At 43.4% G+C, this 24,656-nt stretch overlaps 3 protein-coding genes across 6 annotated transcripts in view; 1 reads left to right on the top strand and 2 right to left on the bottom strand.

Moving 5' to 3' along the window:
* Positions 1 to 893: 893 nt before the first annotated feature.
* Positions 894 to 7,408, bottom strand: mthfsd (methenyltetrahydrofolate synthetase domain containing). Of its 3 annotated transcripts, none has more exons than XM_023845579.2 (8): positions 7,347 to 7,408; positions 6,999 to 7,102; positions 6,343 to 6,456; positions 5,934 to 6,047; positions 5,737 to 5,827; positions 5,522 to 5,634; positions 2,694 to 2,819; positions 894 to 1,863 (listed from the first exon to the last, which is right to left on the bottom strand). In XM_023845579.2, the coding sequence occupies exons 1-8, from the start codon at positions 7,354 to 7,356 to the stop codon at positions 1,390 to 1,392; spliced, it is 1,146 nt and encodes a 381-aa protein (XP_023701347.1). In that variant the 5' UTR covers positions 7,357 to 7,408; the 3' UTR covers positions 894 to 1,389. The 3 variants fall into 3 exon arrangements, with proteins under 3 accessions (XP_023701347.1, XP_023701346.1, XP_023701345.1); XM_023845578.2 differs by lacking the exon at positions 6,343 to 6,456 and adding an exon at positions 6,494 to 6,607 and having other exon boundaries at positions 7,243 to 7,382; XM_023845577.2 differs by having other exon boundaries at positions 7,243 to 7,382.
* Positions 7,409 to 13,193: 5,785 nt separating this feature from the next.
* gas8 (growth arrest-specific 8) lies at positions 13,194 to 21,615 on the bottom strand. 2 transcript variants are annotated; one of them, XM_072718372.1, is made up of 11 exons: positions 21,478 to 21,615; positions 18,003 to 18,092; positions 17,642 to 17,839; positions 16,844 to 17,050; positions 16,582 to 16,636; positions 16,209 to 16,414; positions 15,918 to 16,085; positions 15,505 to 15,591; positions 14,617 to 14,826; positions 13,770 to 13,835; positions 13,194 to 13,416 (listed from the first exon to the last, which is right to left on the bottom strand). In XM_072718372.1, exons 2-11 carry the CDS (start codon positions 18,015 to 18,017, stop codon positions 13,267 to 13,269), a joined length of 1,362 nt encoding a protein of 453 aa, XP_072574473.1. In that variant the 5' UTR covers positions 18,018 to 18,092; positions 21,478 to 21,615; the 3' UTR covers positions 13,194 to 13,266. The 2 variants fall into 2 exon arrangements, with proteins under 2 accessions (XP_072574473.1, XP_023646085.1); XM_023790317.2 differs by lacking the exon at positions 21,478 to 21,615 and adding an exon at positions 18,426 to 18,566.
* Positions 19,870 to 24,656, top strand: part of LOC111832711 (dysbindin domain-containing protein 1) — a 23,058-nt gene continuing 18,271 nt past the window's right edge. The window contains exon 1 of the mRNA XM_023790370.2: positions 19,870 to 20,284. Within this exon, the coding sequence (XP_023646138.1) occupies positions 20,254 to 20,284 (31 nt within the window). The 5' untranslated portion in view covers positions 19,870 to 20,253. The remainder of the gene's footprint in view (positions 20,285 to 24,656) is intronic.

Genomic DNA, 24,656 nt, shown 5'->3' with positions numbered 1-24,656 from the left:
CTCTGCAATACAGATCATATGGCCAGCTTATGCACTGAATCAAAATGCATTTTTTACTCCAGCAGCTTTCATAAACTATACATTTGTCAATAACTAGAATTATACAGGGTTAGTAAACAAAACTAAAGAGCCTTTTATTAAAAAAAAAACTTAATTCTTTAGAAAATAATTTAAAGACATCTTTCTGAATAAGGCTTCTGTTAGCTACAACAATCTCTGGAAACGATTGAAATTGATTTCCACAAAAATGAACAAGCTCTTTATAAATGGGCGTTTGACCTTTTCTACGCAAGTTTTCGTGAATCAGAAGCATTCCCGTTTTGATCTCCCACCAGGCGTCAGTGTTATGCAATGCTGAGTTGGTAGGGACCAGTTGCTGAACTTGGTGAAATTCCCATGTATGCACACAGGGGCTGCGGTGGTGGGGGGGGCTGGAGACCACACATCAGGTCCCGCTTATGACGTTAGACAGAGCATCTTGGCCGAGGCCTGGGGCTGACATTCCTGCTCTCAGCCCACGGTCGTTCACCAAGGCGGATGAGGCCGCTATTAAAAAAAAAAAAAAGCCTGGATCTGTTTAACAAAGCAGACACGCGATTCGCTCATCCATCAGCCGCCTGACAGAACGACAGCCCTCTGCTGGCCCTGCTGCTACAGGTATGCTGGCAGCCGGGGCGGGGAAGGGACTGCCGGCCCAGACCAGGGACATCCCCCCGACCAGCAGCTGACGGTGCTCCTGGGGCGTCTGTCTCCGCTCGCACAGCTAAACAGGACAATAAGCTCATGTAGTCCGTCTTAATGTAACATTTTAATTTAACCGTGTTTAGGCAGCACCTGAATGGACACTGGGGACTGAAATGGACCAAAAAAAAAACTTTAATAAGCAACAGAAGTTCAACCAAACCACAGATTTATTTGCTTAACTGAAATCTTGACAAGAGACATACAAATTGTACCCTTCTATGCAGTTGGGTGCTAATTCAAATTACATGCCCTGCTCATGCCGGCTGTGCTCGTCATTACTCCCCTACCTGTGACAATACACTAGGCACACTGTGTAATGTGTGAGATAACTTCATAGCACTGCTTTTCTCAGAGATTGCCAGGCTAAGCTGTTCCACGGGCTATTTTTTCGGAAAGCAGATGTATATGAGCACTGTCAAAATTCAGATAACAGCTGAGAAGATGGCAGTCTGCCAGCATGATTGTGTATGAAGAACCACAACAATAAACCAGGCTTTAAATTAATACCATCTGATTAAACACCTTCTCCATCGTTCTTTAAATATCTCCCTACCAGTCATCCTAAAGGAGGACGCCGCCCAAGCTCCACCCAAGCTCTGCCCAAGCTGCATCAGCAGCCATCTGTAGCCCCCACTGAATGGCTGTTCATGAGCGTTTTAGTGACCAGTTGGGAGTCTGGCTTTCGGTCACCTTCCCAGTCCTCTGTGGCACCCCAGGTCTTCTCCTGCTTCTCTGACCCCTAGCGAATGCCACTTGCATGTTGTGACCATTGATGGACAGTGCCTGTAGGGCGGTTAGTGCGGCCTGGGCCTTCTCGTGGTCACCATAGTCCAGAAAAGCCCTGCCGTTAGCTCCCTGCCAGATGAGCCTCTGTGGTAGGGCACCCCGTTCCTGCAGACTGCGTTTCAGCTCACTGACACGTAGCCCAGCAGGGACACCACCTAGGTGCAGCGTGTTGACGGCTCTGTCGTCCACGCCGGCGTCGGTACGCCCTCCTCCTGGCCGCACCACCTCCCCCCGCAAATCGGCCCTCCCCAGTGACACATCTTTCCCAGACTTCTGCTCCAGGGCACGCAGCTTCTGAAGGACGGGGATCCTCTCTAACATGTCAGCGTTCAGCTAGTGGAAGAAGGTCAAAGAAATAAAACAAAAGTCGTGTCAAATGTGCATTCACTGCTTTTTAAAGCCTCCTTCAAGACATTCCCACAGACCGAGCAGCAGAAAACAACACAGGTCATTTCTGGCATTAATTACGAACTGAATGCTAATAAGTCATTCACATAGTTTACACACAACAGGAAATACTCCACTGTATTTGTGGGCCTTGACGGTTCTTTACTGATTCATCTCTATCTATAAAACACACATTATCCCCCATCCAACAGAAAAAAAAGTTCCAGTGAAGAGGTGAAGCTGTTAAAGTGAGAAGAACAGTAGGATCAAGAAGTAAAGACAAACTCTGATTACAGAGACATTTGCACAGGATATACGAGTCTATTGTTTTTATTTTGCCCTTCTGACCACCCTTTTCCATGAGACACGCCACGCTCACCCGGGTGAACACGCTTGAACATTACTCATCCCCTTCCTGCCCAATCATCTAAAGGTCTCCGAGGCTTTTCAGTGCTCAGCCCCAGAGCACAGTGAATATTCTAGATCAGTGTTTCTCAATCCAGTCCCCAAGGACCCATAGCCGGTACACGTTTTTGCCCCCTCTGAGCTCCTTGTCAGACAGTCCACACTAATGCTCCCTGGGAGGGAGCAAAAACATGGACTGTCTGTGGGTCCCCAAGGACCAGATTGGGAAACACTTGTAGACGTTACAGGCTGCCAAATACTGTGCTCATCCGCAACTTCAATGCCTTCTAGAGTTTCAAAAGGGAAAAACACAACAGTAAGCAGGGATTCCAAAGCGGTTATTGGTGGAACATGAAGAGCTGAAGCGTCACCTTGGTCCAGATTATGCCCTGAGGTTTGGGCCATTTGCACTCTGTCTGGATAACTCTGGTCGGGGTCAGGATATAATCCACTGTGAGGTCGTGCTTTTCTATGAGTTCTTCTGGAATATCAACCACCTGTAAAAATGGTAATGTTAAGCTACATACTAAACACACTACCTAAAGTAACCAGGTTAGATTGATTGATTGGAAACAAACCAACATCATACCAACAAGATAAGATAAGCTTTATTGATGCCACGAAGAGAATTCTCAGGGTTACAAAGGCAGTTATAGACAGCATCAGATAATACACACAACGTAAGCACAGAATGAATGGACATAAATATATAAACACACACCTGGGATTGTACTGTTTAAAGTTACGAGTGTCAGACTGTGTAAACATACAACATGGGGATAGGAGGTTCAGCGAGGAGACCTGGCCCACAGCAGTGATAATAATGACACAATAACAACAAGCAGTAATAGTAGTAGTAGTAGTAATAAAATAATGATAATAAACGCATTAGCACATTTATTTCCAGAAATTATTTGTGGCTTTGCCACACATCCTCCCCCATCCTGATGCCGACCACAAACGCATCCTATATTCAGAGTATTGTTTAAGCATTTTAAAACTGAGATTCTGTTTTGAAGTTTGGGTGAAAGGTGACTTCACCCCCCCCCCCAACCCTGGCAGAACAGCAGACATAGCTAGGCTTTTCCAGACCATTCAGCAGTCAGTTAGATCTGGGAGAAAGTCCATTTGGACAATAACCATGGATACAGCTGAAGATAATCACTGAACACAAACAATTTACCATGTCCAGAAGTTAACAGCATTTGATAATTTGGCACAACCAGACCTCTTCGATTTTTACAGTTATTCATTTAGCAGATGCTACAGTCCAAAGCAGCGTATTAGTGAGAATCAGAAAGGAGGACCAGCCAGTGTCCAGGAAGCAAATGGGGTCAAGCCTCTGCTTAAGGGTCAGTGTTTCCTGTGGATCAAGGGGTTCGGCATGGGGGCAATGTCTGTGTGTGTGGAGGGGAGGGGGGTATTACTGAACAAAAAAGGGAGATATCAGACCACCGCTGTTCAAATGTTTTGTTAATTATTATTATTGTTGAACAAAGGCACATTCGCTCTCTTTCTATATAGGTAAACAAACACTTAATAATTATATTAATTAGAGGCTAGTTCCTGCGACTCTGAATTGGATAAGCGGTTACAGAAAATGTATAGAATGATGGATGAATATAGGCTAGTTATTTTTCAGTGACAGTTATAAGTACATTGTTTTTTTTAGCAGTTGCTGAATTATATCCTGAACAGTTTGCTCCAGTGTTTCACTTAGCAACGTAACAGCCTAACTGCACTGCACACAGCCTAACTGCATATGTGACTCAGCCTAACTGCACAGCACACAGCCCAGCTGCTTGTGCCTCAGTCTAACTGCACTGCAAGCAGCCTAGCTGTCTCAGCCTAACTGTGCATCTGACTCAGCCTAACTGCATGTGTCTCTCCTGTTGTGTGAACCTCTTTCACATACAAAACCAATTAACGTTTCAGGAAAACCAACACGGGACAGATACATTTCCGATTCCATAAAGGTAAAGTAACGCCTGTCGTGTACAGCCCACTGATATCAATGTAGCAAATAAAGGGGAAGAAGTGATCAGTTACGGTTTCACATTCACACAGGAGTGTGTCAGACTGTTACCGCTAATGCTACCACAACAGCACGGGACCGGCTTTACCATTAGCTCCCACAACACCATAACAGTGACGCAGTCATATATTAGCGGGTTTCAGTGTGAATGGGGTATACGAGAGGGAGGAGGGAGATGTGTCGCTGCCCCCCCCCCCCACCTAACTCAATGCCTGCTCTGTTTACCTACCTCATCTGTCTTTCTTTTCCTAGGAAAATACCTAAGTAAGCTAATTTTATTTGAGCCTTTTAAGAGCATCTGCTGAATGACATTGTAAAATATCCTATTAGTGCTGTTAACCAACTGAATTCCGTAATGCGTGCATGGGGGGTGGGGGCGGAACTTGGGCTTCCCAAGCAAGTCACCAAGGCGTTGGATTAGATGTTTGACTGGTTTGCTAGATGCTTTTTGCCATGTTGTGCTGCCATGGAGAAATGTTACCAGCAGAAACACAGAGGGCCCAACGGTGATTTGATTCACTCAATTGGGATTTGAACCCACAGCCTTCCACATACGGATCCAGATCTACATACCACCGGTTTTTGTTATTGAAGTGTAGTTCACTTCATTCTAGGGTTTAACCTCCAATGCAAATGGAGGTTATTGAATCCCAGGTGGAAGACCAACTGGATGTTCATTCTGGCTGATTCTTTACAGGGCATCTATATTAAATGCCTGAGTCTTTGCTGGGATTCAACTCAGAACTGGAGTGTAGTATTCATGTGCTGCTTTGTAGCAACTAAAGAATTTATTTCATGAACCATTTTGGTGAAAAGTGCTGATACTAATGCCAAAAATGTTTATAAAATTCAGCAGGGAAACCATCTGCTGCGGATGATTTGTTGTTGGGCACAGAAAGAGAGTGCCTTTCTAAATTTGTCTGTGGTAAGCGGATTATGTTGGGTTTTCATTTCTAGAACGTTGGATTTGCTCGCTGGGGGGCAAAGAGTACAGGAGATTCAATTCCTTTGGTTAAAGTTAATTATCTAGTTACAGATCTTTCTTTTTTATGAGTAAAATGGGATTATTTAACCTGTAACCCAAACTTCTGCCATTTCCCAAAGAAACACTGAGGGAATTAAAAAAAAAAAAACAGAAAAAACCCCACAGCCAATCATACTGACCTGACAGTCATGAACAACAGTGACGACCACAGTAGCACTGCTAATGGCTTCCATGGACACCATCATGGCGTATTCCATATCAGCATAGCCTTCTCCTTTTCCAATCCGATAGCCTGATTAATTCAAGGAAATGACCCCAAAATTAAGAAAAAGTAGCATTATGACCCCCCTGTGCCTCATATATTTTACCGAATTAGCACTCCTGAGCATTTCACCTTTCTCAGACACAGCCACCGACCCAACCACGACCAAGTCAACCCTCACTTTCGCTTCCAGGCCGACCGGCACGCTGAAGTCCTTCACCCCCTGAGCGAATTCAGGAATGGGACACATCACTAAGGCAAAGATACAGACGTCACACATCCTGCAATGTTGTGCAAGCTCTTGGGGGGGGGGAGGGGCTGGGGTTTACCTGAGAAGTGGAACACACATGAAGGTCCTCCTTGCTTGCTCCCTGGGGAGGGACAATCCGGTTGAACAGTCCAGCACGCAGACGGGGGGTTGGAACTAGTAATGTTTTTCTTGCCTGGAAATAAAGACAATTTAATGGGGTATGTACAGAATTAATCAGTTTCTTGACCCAGATGAATCACTATGTGTTATATGCCTGAAGAATGAGTTAACAGACGATATTATGAAAGCTTGGATTTTAAGGATTCCACCTCGACAAAACCCAGTGGGGAAATCAGATCAGGATGTAACCAGAGTAATTAAAGCCTTAAGGGAGAGGGCTACAGTGCCATAGATGGAGGTAGTCCCCATCAATAATGGGGATAAGCCGCACGCAACAGTGGCCATATTTCGATAACGCCATGAATTACCTGAAGGACCGCTAGACGAGCGCCTTCTAGCGGTTTATCGGGGTCCACCTTCACCTCGCTCGTTCGGTGGAACGACTCGAGGTCGGCGACGGCGGCGCAGGCGCAGTGAGCCCCCTGCGTTACAGCAAGAGCGCAGAGAGAGCGAACTTACGGCCAGGGTCACATAGCGGGCCTGCTGCTGAGGTCTGTCTGGGTTAACCTTCACCACCTTGCTGCACTTGAACTCGGCCAGGGCTGGGAGCCTGTCACCAGCCGAGCCAGCTCCCTATTTCAGGTGCAACATACAGTCCACGGGAAATGACCCATGCAATAATTACACTCGCATTTGTTTTCATGTTTCCACCCTCGGACCCAAGCGCTGTCTGCTGGTATTTAATTTCCTAAACAATTGCTAAAGACCCGATTAGTAATCTACATTCGTGAGTTATGTCAGCCGGTTTCCATTAAAATGTCTTGCGAAATTAAAACTGTATCTAATATTACCGGCATCGCCAATGCTAGCGCAAAAATATTACTGTATTATCTAATATTCCGGTATAAATTACGTGATGTCTCTCAGTAAATAACGTCTTACTAAAAGAATGAGACTGTAAAAAGTGTCACAATACCAGTTTCGACATTTACTCAAATAATATTGTTTAGTTATAACAGCCTACCTTGAAGTTTGGGATTCGGTTATGAACTGGTCTTGGAAAGTGGGCTAAATTGTTAGCTTCAATATAATCCCAGACTTTTTGTCGGATGTCCCACTTTGTCGCTCCTACAGAATGTATATGGAAAAAACTTATGGGTTATTCATGACATAATCGACGGATTTCAAAACAGTGCACGCAAATATGGGTGAAATGTCAACTTGTAACCTGCAAGAACTTGCAATAACATAAACCATTAAGCTTTTACCGGGATTCAACTTTATAACTGGTTCCATTATTCTCCACGTTAACTGACACCGATTTTGTAACTAAATCACAGTTTCTGTAAACAGAAATGCACGTTACGCTTACGCAAGCGCATACTGTACGCAGTTTTCTGCTGTCACGCTGAAGTTCTAGGAGCGACGTACGGCGGCTCCAGAAGACCAAACAGACCGCATCAAATTCGCAATTTTCGATTTAGAATTTTATCTGCACCACAAACGTCCAGAAGGAGTTATTTAAATAGAGATGTGTCATGTTCAAATATTCATCCCTCCTTCTTCCAAGGACTTATCTAGAACAGGATCATACTTGCAGCATATCCAAGGAAACACAAGGAATAAGGCAGGGGAATGCCCTGTCTGTTCATCACAGGACACAGACGGGAACAGGTTTGTGTTTAATTACATATCTCTGAACTGCGGGAGGAAAAGCACACAACACAGGAAAAACTTGCAAATTCCAAACATAGAGGCAGGATTCAAACCCCCAGTCCTGGACAACAGTACTGCGTGCTATACCACATATGTATTCAGATATTTTATTTAAAATGATCAAATCTATACAAAGCAAATCCTTTTCTCCCTATTGAACACAGAGCATGGCAATTTGGTATGAAATGCACTATTTGTTGTGTTTGTAATGTAATATCCCAATCAGTATGGTTCTGCTAGTTATTTTAAAACAAAACGTAACAAATATGGGTTAGCATTCTTACCCAAGGTGTCCCCCATCCAAGCCTCGTCTCTCCCGGGATGGACTCTGGGCTCACTGCGACTGAGTAAGTGATTATAGAGCAGGGATGTAAAGAAACATATTCTCTTTCATTTGTTTTATTATGAGTAGAATTTATTACTTACAGTTTCACACTGGATTGTATACACTGATATGTGTTGAGTGAATATTAATCGGATGTGTACTGAAATTATGTAAAATGTTTCATATCTATGTTTGTCTGTCTGTGTGGATCATTCTGTGTCTGTATGTGTGTGAATGTCTGTCCTTCTATGTGTCTGTGTGTGTCTGTCTTCGTTTGTGTGTGTCTTTCTGTGTCTGTATGTTTGTGCATGTGTGTGTGTGTGTGTGTGTGTGTGTGGTAAGCATGCTGGATTCCCTGGATTGTATACACTGATATCTGTTAGTGAATATTAATCAGACGTGTACTGAAATTACGTAAAATGTTTCATTCGATATAATCCCAGAGTTTCTGTCGGATGTCCCACTTCTTTTACAGAATGTGTACGAAAAAATGTATGGGTTGTTCATGAATATAACCTAACCTTAAACTTGTACACAAAACCATAGTATTTCTTTGCAGTTGAAATGTGAAGAGAGTGTTAAGGTTGAAAAGAGGGCTTTGAGGGCTGCATATGCCCACACTTCGTATTCTCCTACTTTCTCGCTGGGCTAGCTGAGTTCCTTCCTGCTGTCTTGCCCGGTTTGGGGGGTGGGGGTTAAGCATCAGGTTCTCCTCCTCCACAGGAATTTGTGTAATAGCACTAGATTACTGCTGACATCAGATGCACCAGGAATATCCGTTTTTTTTTGGGGGGGGGGGGGGGGAGACAGTTCGCACTGAAGGCTTGGTCTCAAAATACAACAGTTTAAATGCCATCTGTATCTAGCATCGTATCAGTCACAATAAAGGTACTCACTAAAAATATCCGCTAACTCTCGTTGGACAGTTTATTAGGTACATCCACACAGTACCACCCTTTTAATCTCTAAAACCGCAGATTTGAGCCTTTCTGCATGTCCCTGTAGTGCTTTTTGTAGGGGCGGCCTTCCTGTTAGCTCGACTTAGCTATTAGCTGTTAGATCAGGCATCTTCTGCATTCTAATGCTTAGCTGCACAGCGACTGAACCTCCAGATCCCGTCTGCATGCTGCACACCCTCAGCTGCAGGCATGTGCTTTGCGGTTTGCAGGAGCAGGCCGATTGCATTAGCCAGCAGGTGCACCTAATCAAGTGGCCGCTGAGTGTACGTTTGTCAAAACAGTAACACAACATTCATCTTCCATAACCACTTATATAGTACAGGGTCACACTGAGGGTGCAGGCTATTCCCAGAAGCCCGGGAATGGCACATTTGGACAGGATGCTAGTCCATTTCAGGGTACATACACATATTCACAATTCACAAATCAGCTCACCTAATTGCAAGTTTTTGTACAGTGGGAGAAAACCTATACAAACATAAGCAGAATATAAAAACATAAATATCAGGGGTGGGGTTCGACCAGCCAACCCAAGAACTGTGAGGCATATTTGTTAATATGCAAATGCAGAAAAGCATGGACGCGTTCACACAATTCATTCGTGATTTTTTTTTTTAATCACTGGCGTCGCAATTTCTTCTGCCCAGAAGAGGGAGCCAAACACAAGGCCAATTTTATTGAAGCGGCGCGCGTTCACCCACCCGGGCTGGTGTACAGCTACGGGTGGTCCAGGAGCTCGTAGTAGGATACTGGAAATACAGTATCTATTACAACTTTTAAAAAGAGGAACATGTTTTTAAATTATTTTAATTTAGAAATTATTACAACTGGAGAGCACGCACTAGGAATTTGGAGCCTGCATCATCCTCAGCCTTATCTCAGGGTACCGCACCCCTCTGACCCAGAACATCCACAAGCTTTTAACAAAATTGCATAATCATAAAACCAAAGATGAGGGCAGCCTGCACAAGTCGAAAGCACTGCATGATGAGATGCCAGAGAAAGAGCGGTATTCCCAGTCACTACTGACAGCGACCGACACACTACCAAATACAACCAAGGAGCGAACATCTCAGATGGAAGCAGCTTAACCAGAAAGCCACGGCCATATTCTCCTACTGCCTAAAACGCCTCTCTGTTAAAGTCTGTCTGCCACTCAGCATCTGTCTTCCTTGGCTTGAGGTGATTCTTAGTTGTCCACTCTGGCACTAATGAAATTAAGCCCAGCGATGTGAGATATCAGTCCAAGCTATATGTTTCATATCAGTGTAAGAATAGGCTCAAAGAGCATGTCAGAACGTAACTTCATCTGGTCACTAATGGGGCACAGAGGAGCAAACAGCAAATCATATGTTTCTACAAAAGGCAGCAGTATACAATCACAGCAGGTGATGAAGTTATTATTATTATTATTATTCCTGAAGTTTCAGCACTGGAACAGGATGCCACACTCCGCCAGTGAGATCTGTACGGGTTTGAAGCAGAGTCAGTGAAGAGCGAGGGGAAAAGACATTGAGGGGCCCTTCACTGGTAATTTCCCAGAGCAAAATCAGTCTTCCGGGGTTTTCTGTGGAGGGAATTCATGCATAGACGCCTCATATCCTGTTCCAAAGGCAGCTTAATTGGGTAACAATTTGGGGAAGGAAGAACATACTTTTAAGTTGATGCACTACACGGTCACTCTGCAACAGCTGAGTCATTGGGATTAACGTCAGGATTTTTCCAGCACTCTTAAATGGTGACATTTTTTCATCCTGTTGTGACGTCCATGTTAGTAATTTCAGATGAGAGAATTACAGATTTCAGTTTTTGTTTCTCACAGATAATATTATCCCTCTATGCCTGAGCAGACAGCTTAACGTAAAATCAGGTTTTAATTCCATGGACATTTTAAACCTCTCAAAAATGCAAAATATTCCACCTGGGTTGCATTGGCAGCGTTAATTAACTTCAGAGAGGCCTCAGAGAATGTTTTGGGGAGGCCTAGAGGGCCGGGTAGGCTCTAGCTGTTGCCACGGCCACAGAAACTCTTAGCCCCCCCTCCAGGGGGGGCTTGCCGGAGTGGATTCCCAGGTGCATCACTGAGTGGAATCCTTCAGCCCCCAGGCAGCCCACATTTCGTGTTAAGCCTTGGGTAACTTAGCGCTCTTTCTGGATGAGATTTCAAAAGGAATTAGTCAGTTTCCCAGTATTTCCGTCCTCCTAACACAACTAGCAGTCTCTCATTTTTTCCTTCTTTCTTTTAATGGCCATTAGCAATTAAGATAGAAAGGACAGATGAAATGTGGAAGGTCTGACTTCATGTACTGAACGGGATGCATTACGGCTTGACAAAATCTCATGTGAAAGGTATGGATTTATTTGGAAATGTATTCCTATCGCCAATCAAAGTCGTACAGTGACTATAAACTGCATTTGTTTTACCTACCTCCCCTGGGAGCCCCGGATTTCCACGCACACCAACACGACGTGGTCCAGCCGACGTGGTGCCAGCAGGGTTATTAATATGCCCCCGAATCGGAGCAGCCATGACTATCTATTTCAGCGTTTCCCTCTGCATAATCCATATGCATTCATTTAAATTGCACCCATATGCAGTTTAAGTAATCTCACAGTACCAGCTCCACTGAAAAGCATGTCCTAAAGCAACATGAATGTGAACCTTATGGAGCGCAATTTAGTGAAACGTTTTGAAAAAGGTCTGGAAAACAGGGCCGAGCCTGTGCATTGACTAAACACTGGCAACATTGTAGCATGTAAACTTAAACTCAGCCTTTTATGGATTTACTTAGAAGCTATTCAGGTCCATCCGGTGTCCCGTGATGCAACGCTAAGCAGCCCCCGGAGAACATCCTGAGCACGTTTCATCTCTAAACGGACAGCCGGGGCACGCAGCTGTCACACTCCCCACTGTGTTTGCTTGTTCACTCCCAGTGGCACTGACCTCCTAATCCCCAAATCTCATGTTTAATTACATACAATCATGAAAACAGATCTACAATGGACTGGGTACACAAAAAACTTAATGTAAGTGAATGTTTTGCAATGTAATATTAAATCAAACCATGTAGTGTAAATGATACACAAATCGTATATTGCTTTATATGATTAGCAGTAGTATTCTATTATTATTATTATCAATAATAATTATATTATTATAGTGATCAATTTATTATTGACTCCAGGCGACAATATAGGCAGGATTCCTCCAGAACATTCTGTCTGCATCTGCAGGCGTTGCAGTGATATGGCCACTGCTGTGCTACCAAGACCATTCACCGTGCTGCTGCTTGTCCTGTTAGTTTCAACATTTCCAAGAACCTTGATCTTCTGTAATGCATTGGCTCTTTTTATAATGTGCCAAAATATAACATGTCTGGTCACTGAGTCAGATTTCAGGCTTGATTTGACAAAGAATCTGTTTCCCTTGTGACTTTGCCACTGTCGATACTCCCAAATAACCACATAGCCAAATGACTTTCATCAGTGATCTAAATTCTGGCTTGTTTTTTGGTTTATGGTTTTAAAGGATAAAATTCAGTGATGCATGATCTGCTTCTGTGACAAGATCAGAGAACTGTTTGGCTTTTTAAATAAACACTCTATAATATTAAGTATATTTATATTTACAAATTGTTAAAATAATGAATTCATATTTCTCCTTAAGAGCCTCATTGTCCTTAATGGAACCTGAAGTTTAACAAAAAAATGACCACTTTTAATCTCACATTACTTAAGAGGTAGAATTAGCCAATAAAATCTTTCTTAAACAGTCACCTGAACTGCAGGCACCTGCACTTCTGTGTGATTGGGGCTACAGGGTGCCAGTCATCCCAAATTATTCATGTAAGACAACAAAGATGGCCCAAGGAACCGGGTAATTTGATTTGCGTGGACAAATTTATTTCTGTATCATTTACTTACTTTCTACACCAGAGTCAGGTAAGCAGACCCAGACTTTGCTGCAAATCAGAATTAAAGGGACTCAGTTTAATCACAGCTTTATCTTTTATCTCTGCCTAGTTTTTTGTGATTGTAACACATAATGCTTATTTTTATCTAAGCAAATGTTTATCCTGGGACTCCCTCAGTGAGGCAAGCCAAAGTCCAACCCAAACAGCACTTTCAGGAATGAAAAGCTACCCAGTGAATTTCTGGGTCATGTAAATGTCAGCTGACTGAGTGGGAGGGGTCTTTACATGAAATGCAGTCTCATCACTCAGACTGACAGTTCACTTTTATTTCAAAATACTATCGATAAAGGCCGCATGCCTGTGGCGGGCTGCTGCGGCTCACGTCGGGGCGGACACAAGCCCAGCAGGCCCCAGGCCCAGAGTCTGTCCCGCCACGCTGCTCTCTAGGGGCTTGAAACCCAGCTCTTCCACGGGGATCCCAAATGCACTGAGCTTAGCCTCGCACGTCCGCAGCAAGTCATTATGAGCCTAGCAAAAAGACACACGGAGACACAGGTGCAGGGTGAGTTGGCTGTCAAAGCTCGTACATGTTCCTCATGTAAAGAAACACATTAGCGCCATCTACTGATGGGTTGAACACAAGACAAGAAAGCATGGGTTTTTAACCTTTTTCATACCAGGGACCCATCCAATGAAAATAAACCAGATCTAGGGGCTCCCTGTCATTAATACTCTCCATGAATATTTTTCATTTTGTCCAAAACCAGATGATTGTATTAACATATGACAGTTTATGACAGTTTATGACGTACCCCTTAGTAATCACTCCCCAAGTTGAAAACCCCAGCTTTGCAGCGAGAATGATGATGCAATACGCTCACCTTACAAGCACGAGCTAATTCATACTGCAGGTCTTTGATGGCGAGGTTCTTAGAGTCCAAAACATCCTGAAAAGAGAGAGATACACGTATGTTCAACTCAATGAAATTTTTTTTTTATACAATTACGGACTAGACTAGTGTACACTGCAATGCAACACGTCTGGGTTGTGATAACATGCATTACACAGGCAGTCAAACAAAATGGCATTTAAATCATTTTAATGCGAGTGTAAATATATGACGTCTGTAAAAGTGTCAGCGCAACCATTCCAAAATCCCTCCAAAAATCACCCCAGTACTTGCAACAACCATCTAACCATCTAACTAATTAAGTTAATTAACTAATTGTGAGTCACAGTGGCTCTGAAGAATTTGGAGTGACAGGGGCCTAAAAAATTTGGAAAATAACCGGATTGATCTAGACTGGAGGGTCCAATATAAAATGCTTTCATGGGGCCCAAAATCTCCAGCAACACCCCTGCACAGGTAAATATCCTAAAACATTTGTTTTGACTGCCTAGGTCTTTCGGACAATGCTGTATATTTATTGCCTTAAATCATGCTTTTATCCACTGAAAACAGTGAATATTTTATCTCAGTGGTACTGGGAAGCAGCTCACTGCCGGCCCAGGTGTAGGCAGCTCTTGGGCTGAAGTGAACACACCCTAGAGCCTTCAGAACACACAGGCCAGCTAAGCAAAGCCTGAATGCGGCTCCAACTCCCCAAAGTTTGGCTTCTATCTATACAGCAGCCAAGGGGTAAAACCAACAATCAGAAATGAGCTGTCTTGCAACATGCTGGGAGCTTGAGGACCAAACGCGAGGAGCAGGTCGCGGGGAGCTGTACCTCCAGCTTGCGGCTCACCGCGCTAAGAGCCGTGGGGTCCAGGTTGGAGGCAGACAGGACTTCATTCAGCTGAACTTCCTTCTTCTCCAGGGTGTCAGCCAGAGCCTCCAGCTTCTTCTCCAGGAGCAAGTTTTTAAAGCCGCTCTTCTGCTGCACCTCCTGAATGGCCTTGGTGAACTTCTGGTACAGTTCGTCCCTCTCTGCCTGGACCTGTTTGGGTGAGCAGAGCAGTCGTTTGGAGGCTCAAACAATACATCTCAATTCACACAGTATCATACATAATGCAAGGAACAGCCTGTTTAGTGATATGCAAGTGGCCATTCTGATTTCTACATAGCTCACAATTCCAAGTGAGGGTTCCTTCACTTCGTGTAGCTTACTGGTATTAAGTTTTAACTTTAAACCTGAGGACCTACAGGCCTGCTCCAATGAACCTGGAGACCTGTTGGCCTGAGATGTGTTGGCCCGTTACCAAAATCTTGACTTTGACGCGCATGATCCTGATCTTTTGACATGCTTGTCAAAATTCCTTCAGCCCTGACATTCAGTATGACTTGAAAAGACTGTCTGCTGATTCTCCGCTGGACAGAGTACAGCTGCTACTTTCATAACACTCAAGCAACTGGTTCTAAGACTTATCCAATAATGAGAAAACGGTGTGGTATCGCCTCTGGGAGACCCACTCACTTACTTCCACCTCTCAGGAAAAACCATCTTCCAACTGACCATCACATCATATATGATCCCATTTGATCCAAACTTAGATCAAATGAAGAGACATTTGGCCAAGTTTTGTACGGGTCCAAGTGCATAAATCAGGTTCTATCAGGTAAAATTGCCCTATGGAATTATATGTGTTTTCGGGACTGCAAAATTACATCATCTCACCTTGCCGAACCTCTGTTCTAGCACTTCATGTTCCCACTTTAGGTCCTTATTCTCTTTTTCTGCAATCTTCAGATGTGCCTTGGCGCGCTGTGGGGAGACAGTACTTCACCAACCTGCTTTTTTATCTTTCAGCTTAAACACACCACCCAGTGCGGAGATCTACTGCACTATTTTACACTTGCATGTTTCTGCTCATTGTAGTAGTTGAAGCTACTGGCCAACTTCAACTGAAAAAACCTAGAAATAAAAAATGCTGCAGATTTTAAACTAAACATTTGATCAGTATCACTTCATCCTTCTCAAATACCACGAGGTCCATATCCAATAACAGTACAAAATGAAAATGTGGACAAAGCCAGTAAAACAGAGCCAACACTGAGAAGCTTACAGCAGCCTTTCAGCAATAAACTCACCGCTAGGGAGCCTTTGTCCATATCATAGTTAGCCAGCTGCTTCTCCTGCTCTGTCAGCCGGCTGGTGGCCTTCTGCAGAGCCTCAGTCAGGCGCTTGTTCTGCTGCTGCACCTCTGCCATCTCCTTCTCCATCCTCTCCTCCTTCTTCTTTTTCTCATCAACTTGCTCCTTCAGTAAAGATGCCAGATACAGTATATCACACGCTGCCACTGGAGGAATCACGCACTGCTTCACTGTGACGCGTCATGTTCAGTAATGCACTGCTGTACCCCCCGTTACCCAAGTCCTTACCTTGAGTGAGTTAATGAGGGACAGGTTGTTGATAGTGATGTCATTGTAGTAGTTCTTTATGTCACTGAAAGCCTTCTCATGGTTCTTCATCAGAGTATTGATGTGCCCGTTCTTCCTCTCCTCTATCTCATGAATTTCTGTTTTCCTCCTCAAATCCAGCTCCGCTCTCATAGCCTCCATCTTCTTTTTATACTTTGCCTCTATTTCTGGGGAAGAAATTAATATATATATATATATATATATATATATATATATATATATATATATATATGATAGATTCCATGTTGTAATATGCAGCACGTCAATCATTTCTAAAAGTATAAGTACTTGGGTTCTATATGTGTGATCTTATTATATTTGTCGTATAACAAACCTCGTACTTGCCGTTCAAAATCACTCATTGTTTTGGTAATTTCTTCCTCTTGCTTCTGTTGAAATTTCAGTTAGTAAAGGACAGCTGGTGAGATCTATGGCATCGTACAAATGTAATAACCCATTTCTAATGACCACAATCTACCACAAAACCTTCAAAGGAACACTCAGAAGCGTATTACACTCGGAAGCGTATTACACTCGGAAGCGTATTACACTCGGAAGCGTATTACACTCAGAAGCGTAGGCCAGTGTCCACATACCAGTTTGAGGCTCTTCACTAGGTTCTCATGCCCTAGCTCCTGCTCCTTGTAATCCACCTTGAGAGCCCGCATGGCCCTCCGCAGCTCGTTCTCCTGGTTTCCGTGCTCCTTCTGCATCACCTTGCTGGTCAGCACCCCTTCAGTCTTCAGCTCGGCGATGTTGTTCTGATGTTCATACAGCAGGTGCTTCACCTTCTGCTTATAAACCTGTAAAGAGACAAATGGGATAAATTAATGAAGCGAAGTGTGTAGATCCCACATCTCAGCCACAGCAAAGACTGGAGCTCATTTTTACAGCTAAGCAATCAAAATTCTACTTCTTACATTCCAAGACAACTAAAGTCAACTCAGCCCATATCGCTGTCTATGCAGTGCGTTCCTGATCCTCCACAGGTAGGTGCCTTTGCCCTGCACCATTAGTCACCGACTGGTTTCACCCACTATTCACCCATTGGGGAGTCCAGAGTCTATCCCGAAGGTTACGCGCACAAGGTAGGGAATAACCCAGGATGGGGCGCCAACCCATCACAGGGCACATTCACACACCAGTCCCTCACACATGCACACCTATGGACAATTTGGTAACTTCAATTAACCTCAGCATGTTTTTGGATTGTGGGGGGAAACTGGAGTACTGAGAGGAAACTGCATGACGATATGGGGTGAAGATGCAAACTCCACACACGGCACCGTGGCAGAGATTTGAACCCTGGTCCCAGAGGTGTGAGACAACAGAACTAACTGATGCCTTATTCCACCAATGGTCCTAAAAAACTAAATTCCCAAAAGCGAACTTACCTTAATTTCCACTTGGTGTCGTTCTTCAGACTCCTCTATCTCCCTGTCCCGGTTCCTGAGCTCCGCCTTCTTCTCCTCCAGCTGCCTCCTGGTGATCTCCCAGAAGGTATGGATCTTGTCCCTCTCCAGCTGGAAGTAGTTGCGCTCCTCCCTTTCTCTATCCAGCTCTTCCCGGAGCCGCACAATGTGCTCCTCCAGCTTCAACATCCCCAGAGTTAAAAGTTAATTTGTCCTTAATATGATCTACAGCAGTTACAGGCTCTACACGATCCATAATTAACTGAACAGCATACGGATCTTTTTATGACTTAATATAAACACTAAACAGAGCATCGCACGCAGACCCAGTCAAAGGCCCTACCTGCTCCTTCGACATCTCTTCAGTGGAAATACCATCTACCACAGGGGGGGGCTTTCCCTTTGCAGACTTTGCAGTTTTCTTTTTCGGAGGCTGAAATATAGAGTATTAGCTACTATACCATTCCATGTCAAAGTCTGGTAATGGATTTTGTGCACATATACAGCATTTTAGCTAGACTAGCTATCTCTCTAGATGGACGCAGCCTCGCCTGCTGTTGTCAGACCATTTGATGGACATTTTGCTAAAACGCTGCTTTAAGGTTGCACAAGCCAACTAGCTAGTGCGTTAACAAGTTTCACATCTGCGGCAACTTTTCTTGAAAGCTACGTTCATGTAGTTTATGATTCGGCGTCACACGAAGGACAGGAAATAATAACAAACGTGATAATGGGCAAGCAAGTATAATCGTTGGTAATGGCTTACCATGTTGATACAACCAGTGCAAGACGATGGTAATAAGTGGTAGAGGAAGGGGAGTATTTTAAGCTGCGATCCCTGTAGCAGACAGCAAACGAAGCCGTTTCTTAGCAACGTGGCGGTTTTCTCGCGATAAACGGGATTCGCCGGAAGGATTAGGGGCGGGGCCAGCCGTCTCGGAGGGCGGTCACAATGCCGTACAAGTCGATTAAATCATCTGCACATTTTCCACATGGCAGCCATGGGCTGGAAAAGTTGAATAATACTGCGCCCCGGTAAACTGGAAGTGTGTGTCATTTTTAATAGTCAGTAGTATAATGGTGAGATCATAAGGCGGATGGCACAGTGTTTCAGTGAATGCCAGCATATGTGGGCTATGGCAATGGATAGGCCTAATAGCTAAATATATCTATGTGTTTGGTTAAATGTCAATACAAAATATTCAAGATGAAAATACAGTAAAACTGGTGTGACGAAGGGTTTTTCTTCCTTCAAGACATTCACAAACCATTAATTTTTAATTAATACCTTTATCCACTAGAGGGCAGAATCTGCCTGGCAACACTCGTGCGGCCAAAAATTATTTTCTAATTTATTTGTCAGTGAAATTATATTTCAGTATTATTTATAAAACACTTACATTTGACATTGATTTTGTTTAAAGGTAAATAAAGTATCATCAAGATAAAAATGTAACGTCACTCATTACATCTTCTTTATAAACTAATAAAAGCGCATCAATTGTACTAGTCATATTAATATTAGATATGTCGTTCACGAGTGATATATAATTTCTATTATATAATATATGTATAATTCATCCGGCGGTGTTCCTCATATGAAATAGAAATCTATTTATTAGAAGAAGTCTTTCGGTTAGGCCTATAATCTCTGTTATTAATTAAACATTTGGGATTACATTAAACTTTAACTAGTCATGTGGTTTAGTTTTTTAGAACCAACAAAACAAAAAGGCATGTTTTCATCCCGAAGAAGCGCTGATGCCAAGAATGACGCTGCATATTTCATACAGGTGCAGGTCCCGCGCATGAAGGGTGCGGCAATGGCAGTGGGACTGAAATACAATACAAAATAAACACGAGAAAACATCATTTGTACCCAGTAGCACCTTTACACATAGAATGCAAACTGGGGAAGCCTTTTGTTTTCTGTCAGTGTCACTCATAATTCATTAAGCCGTGTACGTAAGAGCTTAAAGGCAGTGGCTAAGAGAAATTCTTATTCTTGCACTAATGATTTAACAACATGTAGCACCCCCCCCCCCCGCATCTCCGACTCTTCATAGTCTGCGCCCAGTTCCAAACCAACACCCCTCCCATGACAGTTCATCCATTTAGTGCGGGCAGTCTGCCAGGATGCCACACACACACACACACGCACACGCACGCACACACACACACGCACACGCACGCACACACACACACACACACACACACACACACACACACACACACACACACCGCCTTTCCCCACTCTCCAGATCTCTCCGTCTCTTTCCTCCGCAGTTTCCCCCGTGCCGGCTCATTTACAATGCTGCGCTCACTGTGAGCAAAGGCTCCGTGATCAGCAGAGCGATCGCCCCCCCTCTCTCCCTGTCTTGCGGCTGGCGGTGGCAGCGTCCCCGGAACTGCCGTGCTCGTGTAGGGATGCGTCGCCGGTGAGAATCGCTGGTGGGGGGCAAAAAGGGGTGTCGTTGCTGTCTTATGCCGTGGAGAGTGGAGCCGGCGCGTCTCTCTCTCCCCCGCTGTATATCTCGCTCCCTCTCTCTTTATGCATGCTGCCTTAGACAGCCTTGCACACTCCCCCTGACTGGATGGAGGCACAAGGAGGGGCAAGTACCCCAGGTAGGTGCAAGCTATGGATCCTGACTAATATAACGTACAGATGTATAGGGGGGGGGGCGTATATGGGGAAAGACACGCAGGAATGAAACTCACTGTAAATGTGAATTAGGGGCAGCAAACGCTCTGAAAATGACAAATTGAAAATATGTGTATTTATAACAAGTTGTTCCTCATGTAACAAAAAGACAAACTTGTCACGGTTAATGCCGAAGTGGGACTGTTCTTTGAGATTCACTGTTTAAAACCGTTTTCTGTGCCTTTGTTAAAATTTTGAGTTATAGTAAAAAAAACTGTTGTTTCTAGTTTGATTCGACAACAAGCTCTTCAGACGCCACTTGCTGTAACAGTTTATAATAATGTAATGCTCTTAATCTGCTGCGTTATATTTGTTATCTTTGCTCATTAAGATAGGCTACGTGTATTTCCTGTGCAACTGATTATCACAATACTGTAGTAGAAGTGGCTTGTCAGTGTACCCTGGGTCGGTGGAAATGCGGCTCCTATCTCACTTTTATGAATTTCAGCTGTCGGTATTGTACAGCGTTCGCGATCCCCGCCTGGTTTGTCTATGTCAGTGCTGCCTTATATACGTTAACATTTCGATTATTTTAAATGTTTTTTTTAATTGCATATCATAAACCAAAATAGATCTCTTAACGAGATCGTCCCCTCGCTAATGCTGGGGTTCGTGGAGCAGGAAGGTTAGTTGTCAACTGCAGGGCAGGACCTGCGCGAAACAAAAGCCTACCGGCTTCAGATTGCGCCGCTTCGCCACCAGACATCTGGCGTACAGCTTCAAAGTATCTCCTCCCGGCTCTTCCCACCGCAAGTAACACTGTCCGCAAGCAGAGGCACCTACGCGGGCGCTGCTCCCTGCTTTATGTAGATGATCGATAATCTTCGCTTCTCTGTACCTTTGCTCTGATGCCTATTGTTTCACAGCCGCTGCATGACTCAACCGTACATTTAACAAAAACATCCACCACACCCTCCCCTCCCCTATCTATAGTAGCCTATATGTATCCCTTGCATATATGTGAACGCTACAAGATTACAGAAATCCGATCTCTACCACCTGTATTTCATAACATGGCACTCTTGATGTATATATTCAAAGGTGACATAATAAAATTAGTCCAAGAATGTTTCTTATAAACACCCGAAGATAGATTAACAGCAGGACATAGGCTTACTCAGAAATGATCGCTTTCCTTGATAATGCATTGTTGGCGAGCATGCACCATTGTTAAATGCGTTTCGTATAGTTGACTTTCACTGTCGCACAGGCGTATCCCGTAGCATGAAGCATATGCGGTGCATGACTGCATTACCATTCCAGCCTCAGAGTTAAAGACGGCGCGGAAATGGGCAGCTGTCTTTAATCACCATCCCATGAATGCGAGGCTGCATTTCCGTAAACTAAATTACTGCTATGATTAATTACCGCGGAATCCACTGTGAAATCTCTCGGCTCGTGTCTAATGGATTTTAACAATTGTATTGAAGGCAGCACATTCCAAAAAGTTAAACTATAGCAAACGCACATGGCATAATAATAATAAAACATAATAATAATAATAATAATAATAATAATAATAATAATAACAATAATAAGAATAATAATAACAACAACTATTATACAGCCCTGATGGAGTACCTCAGTGAGATCTATATATATATATTAACACTTGGCACTCATAACATTTGCTGGTACTTGTTCCAAACAACTGCTCCATTTAATTGAGCTGTTGAAAAATATATCGATCAATACGTCGCATACAATAAATAGTAAAAGTAACGGACCATCCATCCATCCATCCATTTATCTATCCTCTAACCACTTAAAGCTGGACTCGATCGCATTCAGTATACGGCACAAGGCTGTGATACACCTCAGGGACGTCAGTCCATTACAGGACACATACATAATATTACAAACTTCCCCCTGAGCTACCGTTAAATAATTTAAAGCTGTATAAAATTACAGCTATTTGAAAATGTAAAATATCCTTTAATTTGATGTACATTAAATCACAACAAATTAGTATACGTAAAAATATGTGTCATCACTAAAGCAAAACCTGAGGACCATAGAGCAGTTGTGTGTATTGAGATACAACTATGCAATTAAATCAAGCTCAGCTGTGGTTTCCCATCATACGGGCGCATGAACCATCATAAAAACAGGGCTTGATGTCTGAAAAAGCCAGAACCTTTCTAACCCGAAGTCGGCTAAACCTAAATTTGGGACTTAGGGTGACACAACATTCTGTTGGAAAGTAATATGCTATTAAACTGAGCTAAACTGTGGTTTCCCGTTACAAGGGCCCCTGAGCTATCATAAAACAGGTACTGATGCGTGAAAATGCCAGAACCGTCTTACCTCTAACCCTAGCATCAGTTGGGCAACCCTAATTTGGGGATTTAGGGTAACAGAACAGGCTGTTGGAAGTATGAAACATGGTATTAATATACAAACTAAAAGAACTGCAGTACAATGAAATTTTGATAGAAATGTTGAGGCATGCCTAATGACAGATAAAGAATTTAATTAACACCTCAAAGACCAATTAATTAGGGACTGAGACTGAAGAAAATCAGCATACAAAGTGGGTCCCCTGGAGCAGGATTTAGAGTCCTGTCATAGACACTGTTAATTAGACCCTACACATCGTTAATTGAAACTACAGTTGACTTATCACTGTTTCGTGGTAAAAACCTTGTAATACAGCCTGTTGAGATATTAAATCTATGAGTCAATAATATGAATATACACTATGCATGGAGTATGAATAAATTAAGAATTTGTGTTAGCCACACTGCCTTTAAGGTCTTATGTACAAGGTTTAATTTAATATGGTTTGGTAGCATCACAAAGATGAATTTTTGTCCAGTGCCACTGATCTTCACAGAGAAGCAGACAGTGTGTGTTTCTATATTTAATACCAGTCATTTCTTTACCTGAGGAGACTGAACTCCCTGCTGGCTTAATCTAATTAGGAGTCTCTTGCAAGGCTGAGCCACATCCTCAGTCTGGGTCCCCTGACCTCGGTCTGGGTCCCTGTCACAGAGGGCTTGGCATATTACAGCTTGAAGCCAATTTAGGTCTATGGCATGTGACACGATGCACAGATTCTGGACATTTTCGGTCCAGATTAAAGCCTAAGAAGACGGCAATGTTTGGGGGTGGGGGGGGGGCACTTGGGTGGTGCTGGCAGTCAGCCCCGAATCTCACAGAAAAGCCAAGAAAGGCATTTCTGTGGCAGGTGATGTTGACACTTATTTAATTAAAATGCAGGGCAAACAATTCCACAACCGCATCAAGAACACAGTATGAATATTAAGCTGCTTTAAGGGACAAAGACGGCGAAAAGAGTGACCTAGAAGAGAGGGCCGGGCAGCTCACAGAACACCTAGAAGAGGGGGCCGGGCAGCTCACAGAGCACCTAGAAGAGGGGGCCGGGCAGCTCGCAGAGCACCTAGAAAAGGGGGCCGGGCAGCTCACAGAGCACCTAGAAGAGAGGGCCGGGCAGCTCACAGAGCACCTAGAAGAGGGGGCCGGGCAGCTCACACAGCACTTGAAAATCTAGGAAATGTAAATCACTATGCCGTAGGACTATATCTTAATTGCACAGCAGGCCATTTTGGAAAATAAGGATATGAATATGAAAATATGGATTACAGTCTAGTAAGTGCTCATTCATGCTGCTAAACTGTGTATCAGTCCATCTCATGTTCAGAAACAACTGTTCCTCAGGTTTCCTGTAGTGAAATTTGTGATCTTATGAATATTTACTCTAAATAAACATTTTCTTTAACATTTTTATGATGTATCACTGTGTAGTAATATTTTAATTGTTATGATATTTATGAGTTCACAACCCTGTACTGAATAAGTGGTTAAAAGACAGATGTGATTATTAGCAGTGATATTAAATAATACACTAAAAGAGTAACATTGTTTTTTTCAGTTCAGTAACAAATCATCTTACTGAGGAATCATCGAGTCTTTGGAGCTCAACTCAAAGTTCATGAAATTTTAATTCATGCTGATACTGTGAATAGACAGAAACAGAGGAGCTGAAACACAGGCACACAAATACTGGATTAATTGCATTAACTGTTATTTTCTTTCTTTGGCAGTCTGGGAGTGGGTGAAAGGCTGGGTGTACCCAGTGGGGTGTTTGCTGTTGTTTTCTTTGTGATTTTTCTTTCATTGTTTTCTGAGCTGTTAGTATAAACACCATTGTAAGTTGTAAGACGGCCCAAAATACTGCCATGCCGGACCTCCTCTAGAGACGCTGGAAAGCTACGACCACTCAGAATAGCATGTGACTGACAGAGTCATGAGTAGAATGTGACGCATGCAAAC

Source organism: Paramormyrops kingsleyae, chromosome 11 (genome assembly GCF_048594095.1).
Source record: "Paramormyrops kingsleyae isolate MSU_618 chromosome 11, PKINGS_0.4, whole genome shotgun sequence".
Lineage (NCBI taxonomy): Eukaryota > Metazoa > Chordata > Actinopteri > Osteoglossiformes > Mormyridae > Paramormyrops > Paramormyrops kingsleyae.
The sequence above is the reverse complement of the archived record's forward strand: the minus strand, read 5'-3'. Positions and strand labels throughout refer to the sequence as shown.

What these genes read in the sequence shown, in the direction of transcription:
- mthfsd (XM_023845578.2), bottom strand. Translation starts at nt 7,270, where the DNA reads ATGGAACCAGTTATAAAGTTGAATCCCG. An exon ending in ATGTGTGTTCCACTTCTCAG is followed by an intron (nt 5,828 to 5,933) that starts GTAAACCCCAGC and finishes GAATTCGCTCAG; the next exon opens with GGGGTGAAGGACTTCAGCGT. An exon ending in GGTGGCTGTGTCTGAGAAAG is followed by an intron (nt 5,635 to 5,736) that starts GTGAAATGCTCA and finishes TGAATTAATCAG; the next exon opens with GCTATCGGATTGGAAAAGGA.
- gas8 (XM_023790317.2), bottom strand. An exon ending in TAGTGAAGAGCCTCAAACTG is followed by an intron (nt 16,637 to 16,843) that starts GTATGTGGACAC and finishes AAATTTCAACAG; the next exon opens with AAGCAAGAGGAAGAAATTAC. An exon ending in TTTTGAACGGCAAGTACGAG is followed by an intron (nt 16,415 to 16,581) that starts GTTTGTTATACG and finishes TTTCTTCCCCAG; the next exon opens with AAATAGAGGCAAAGTATAAA.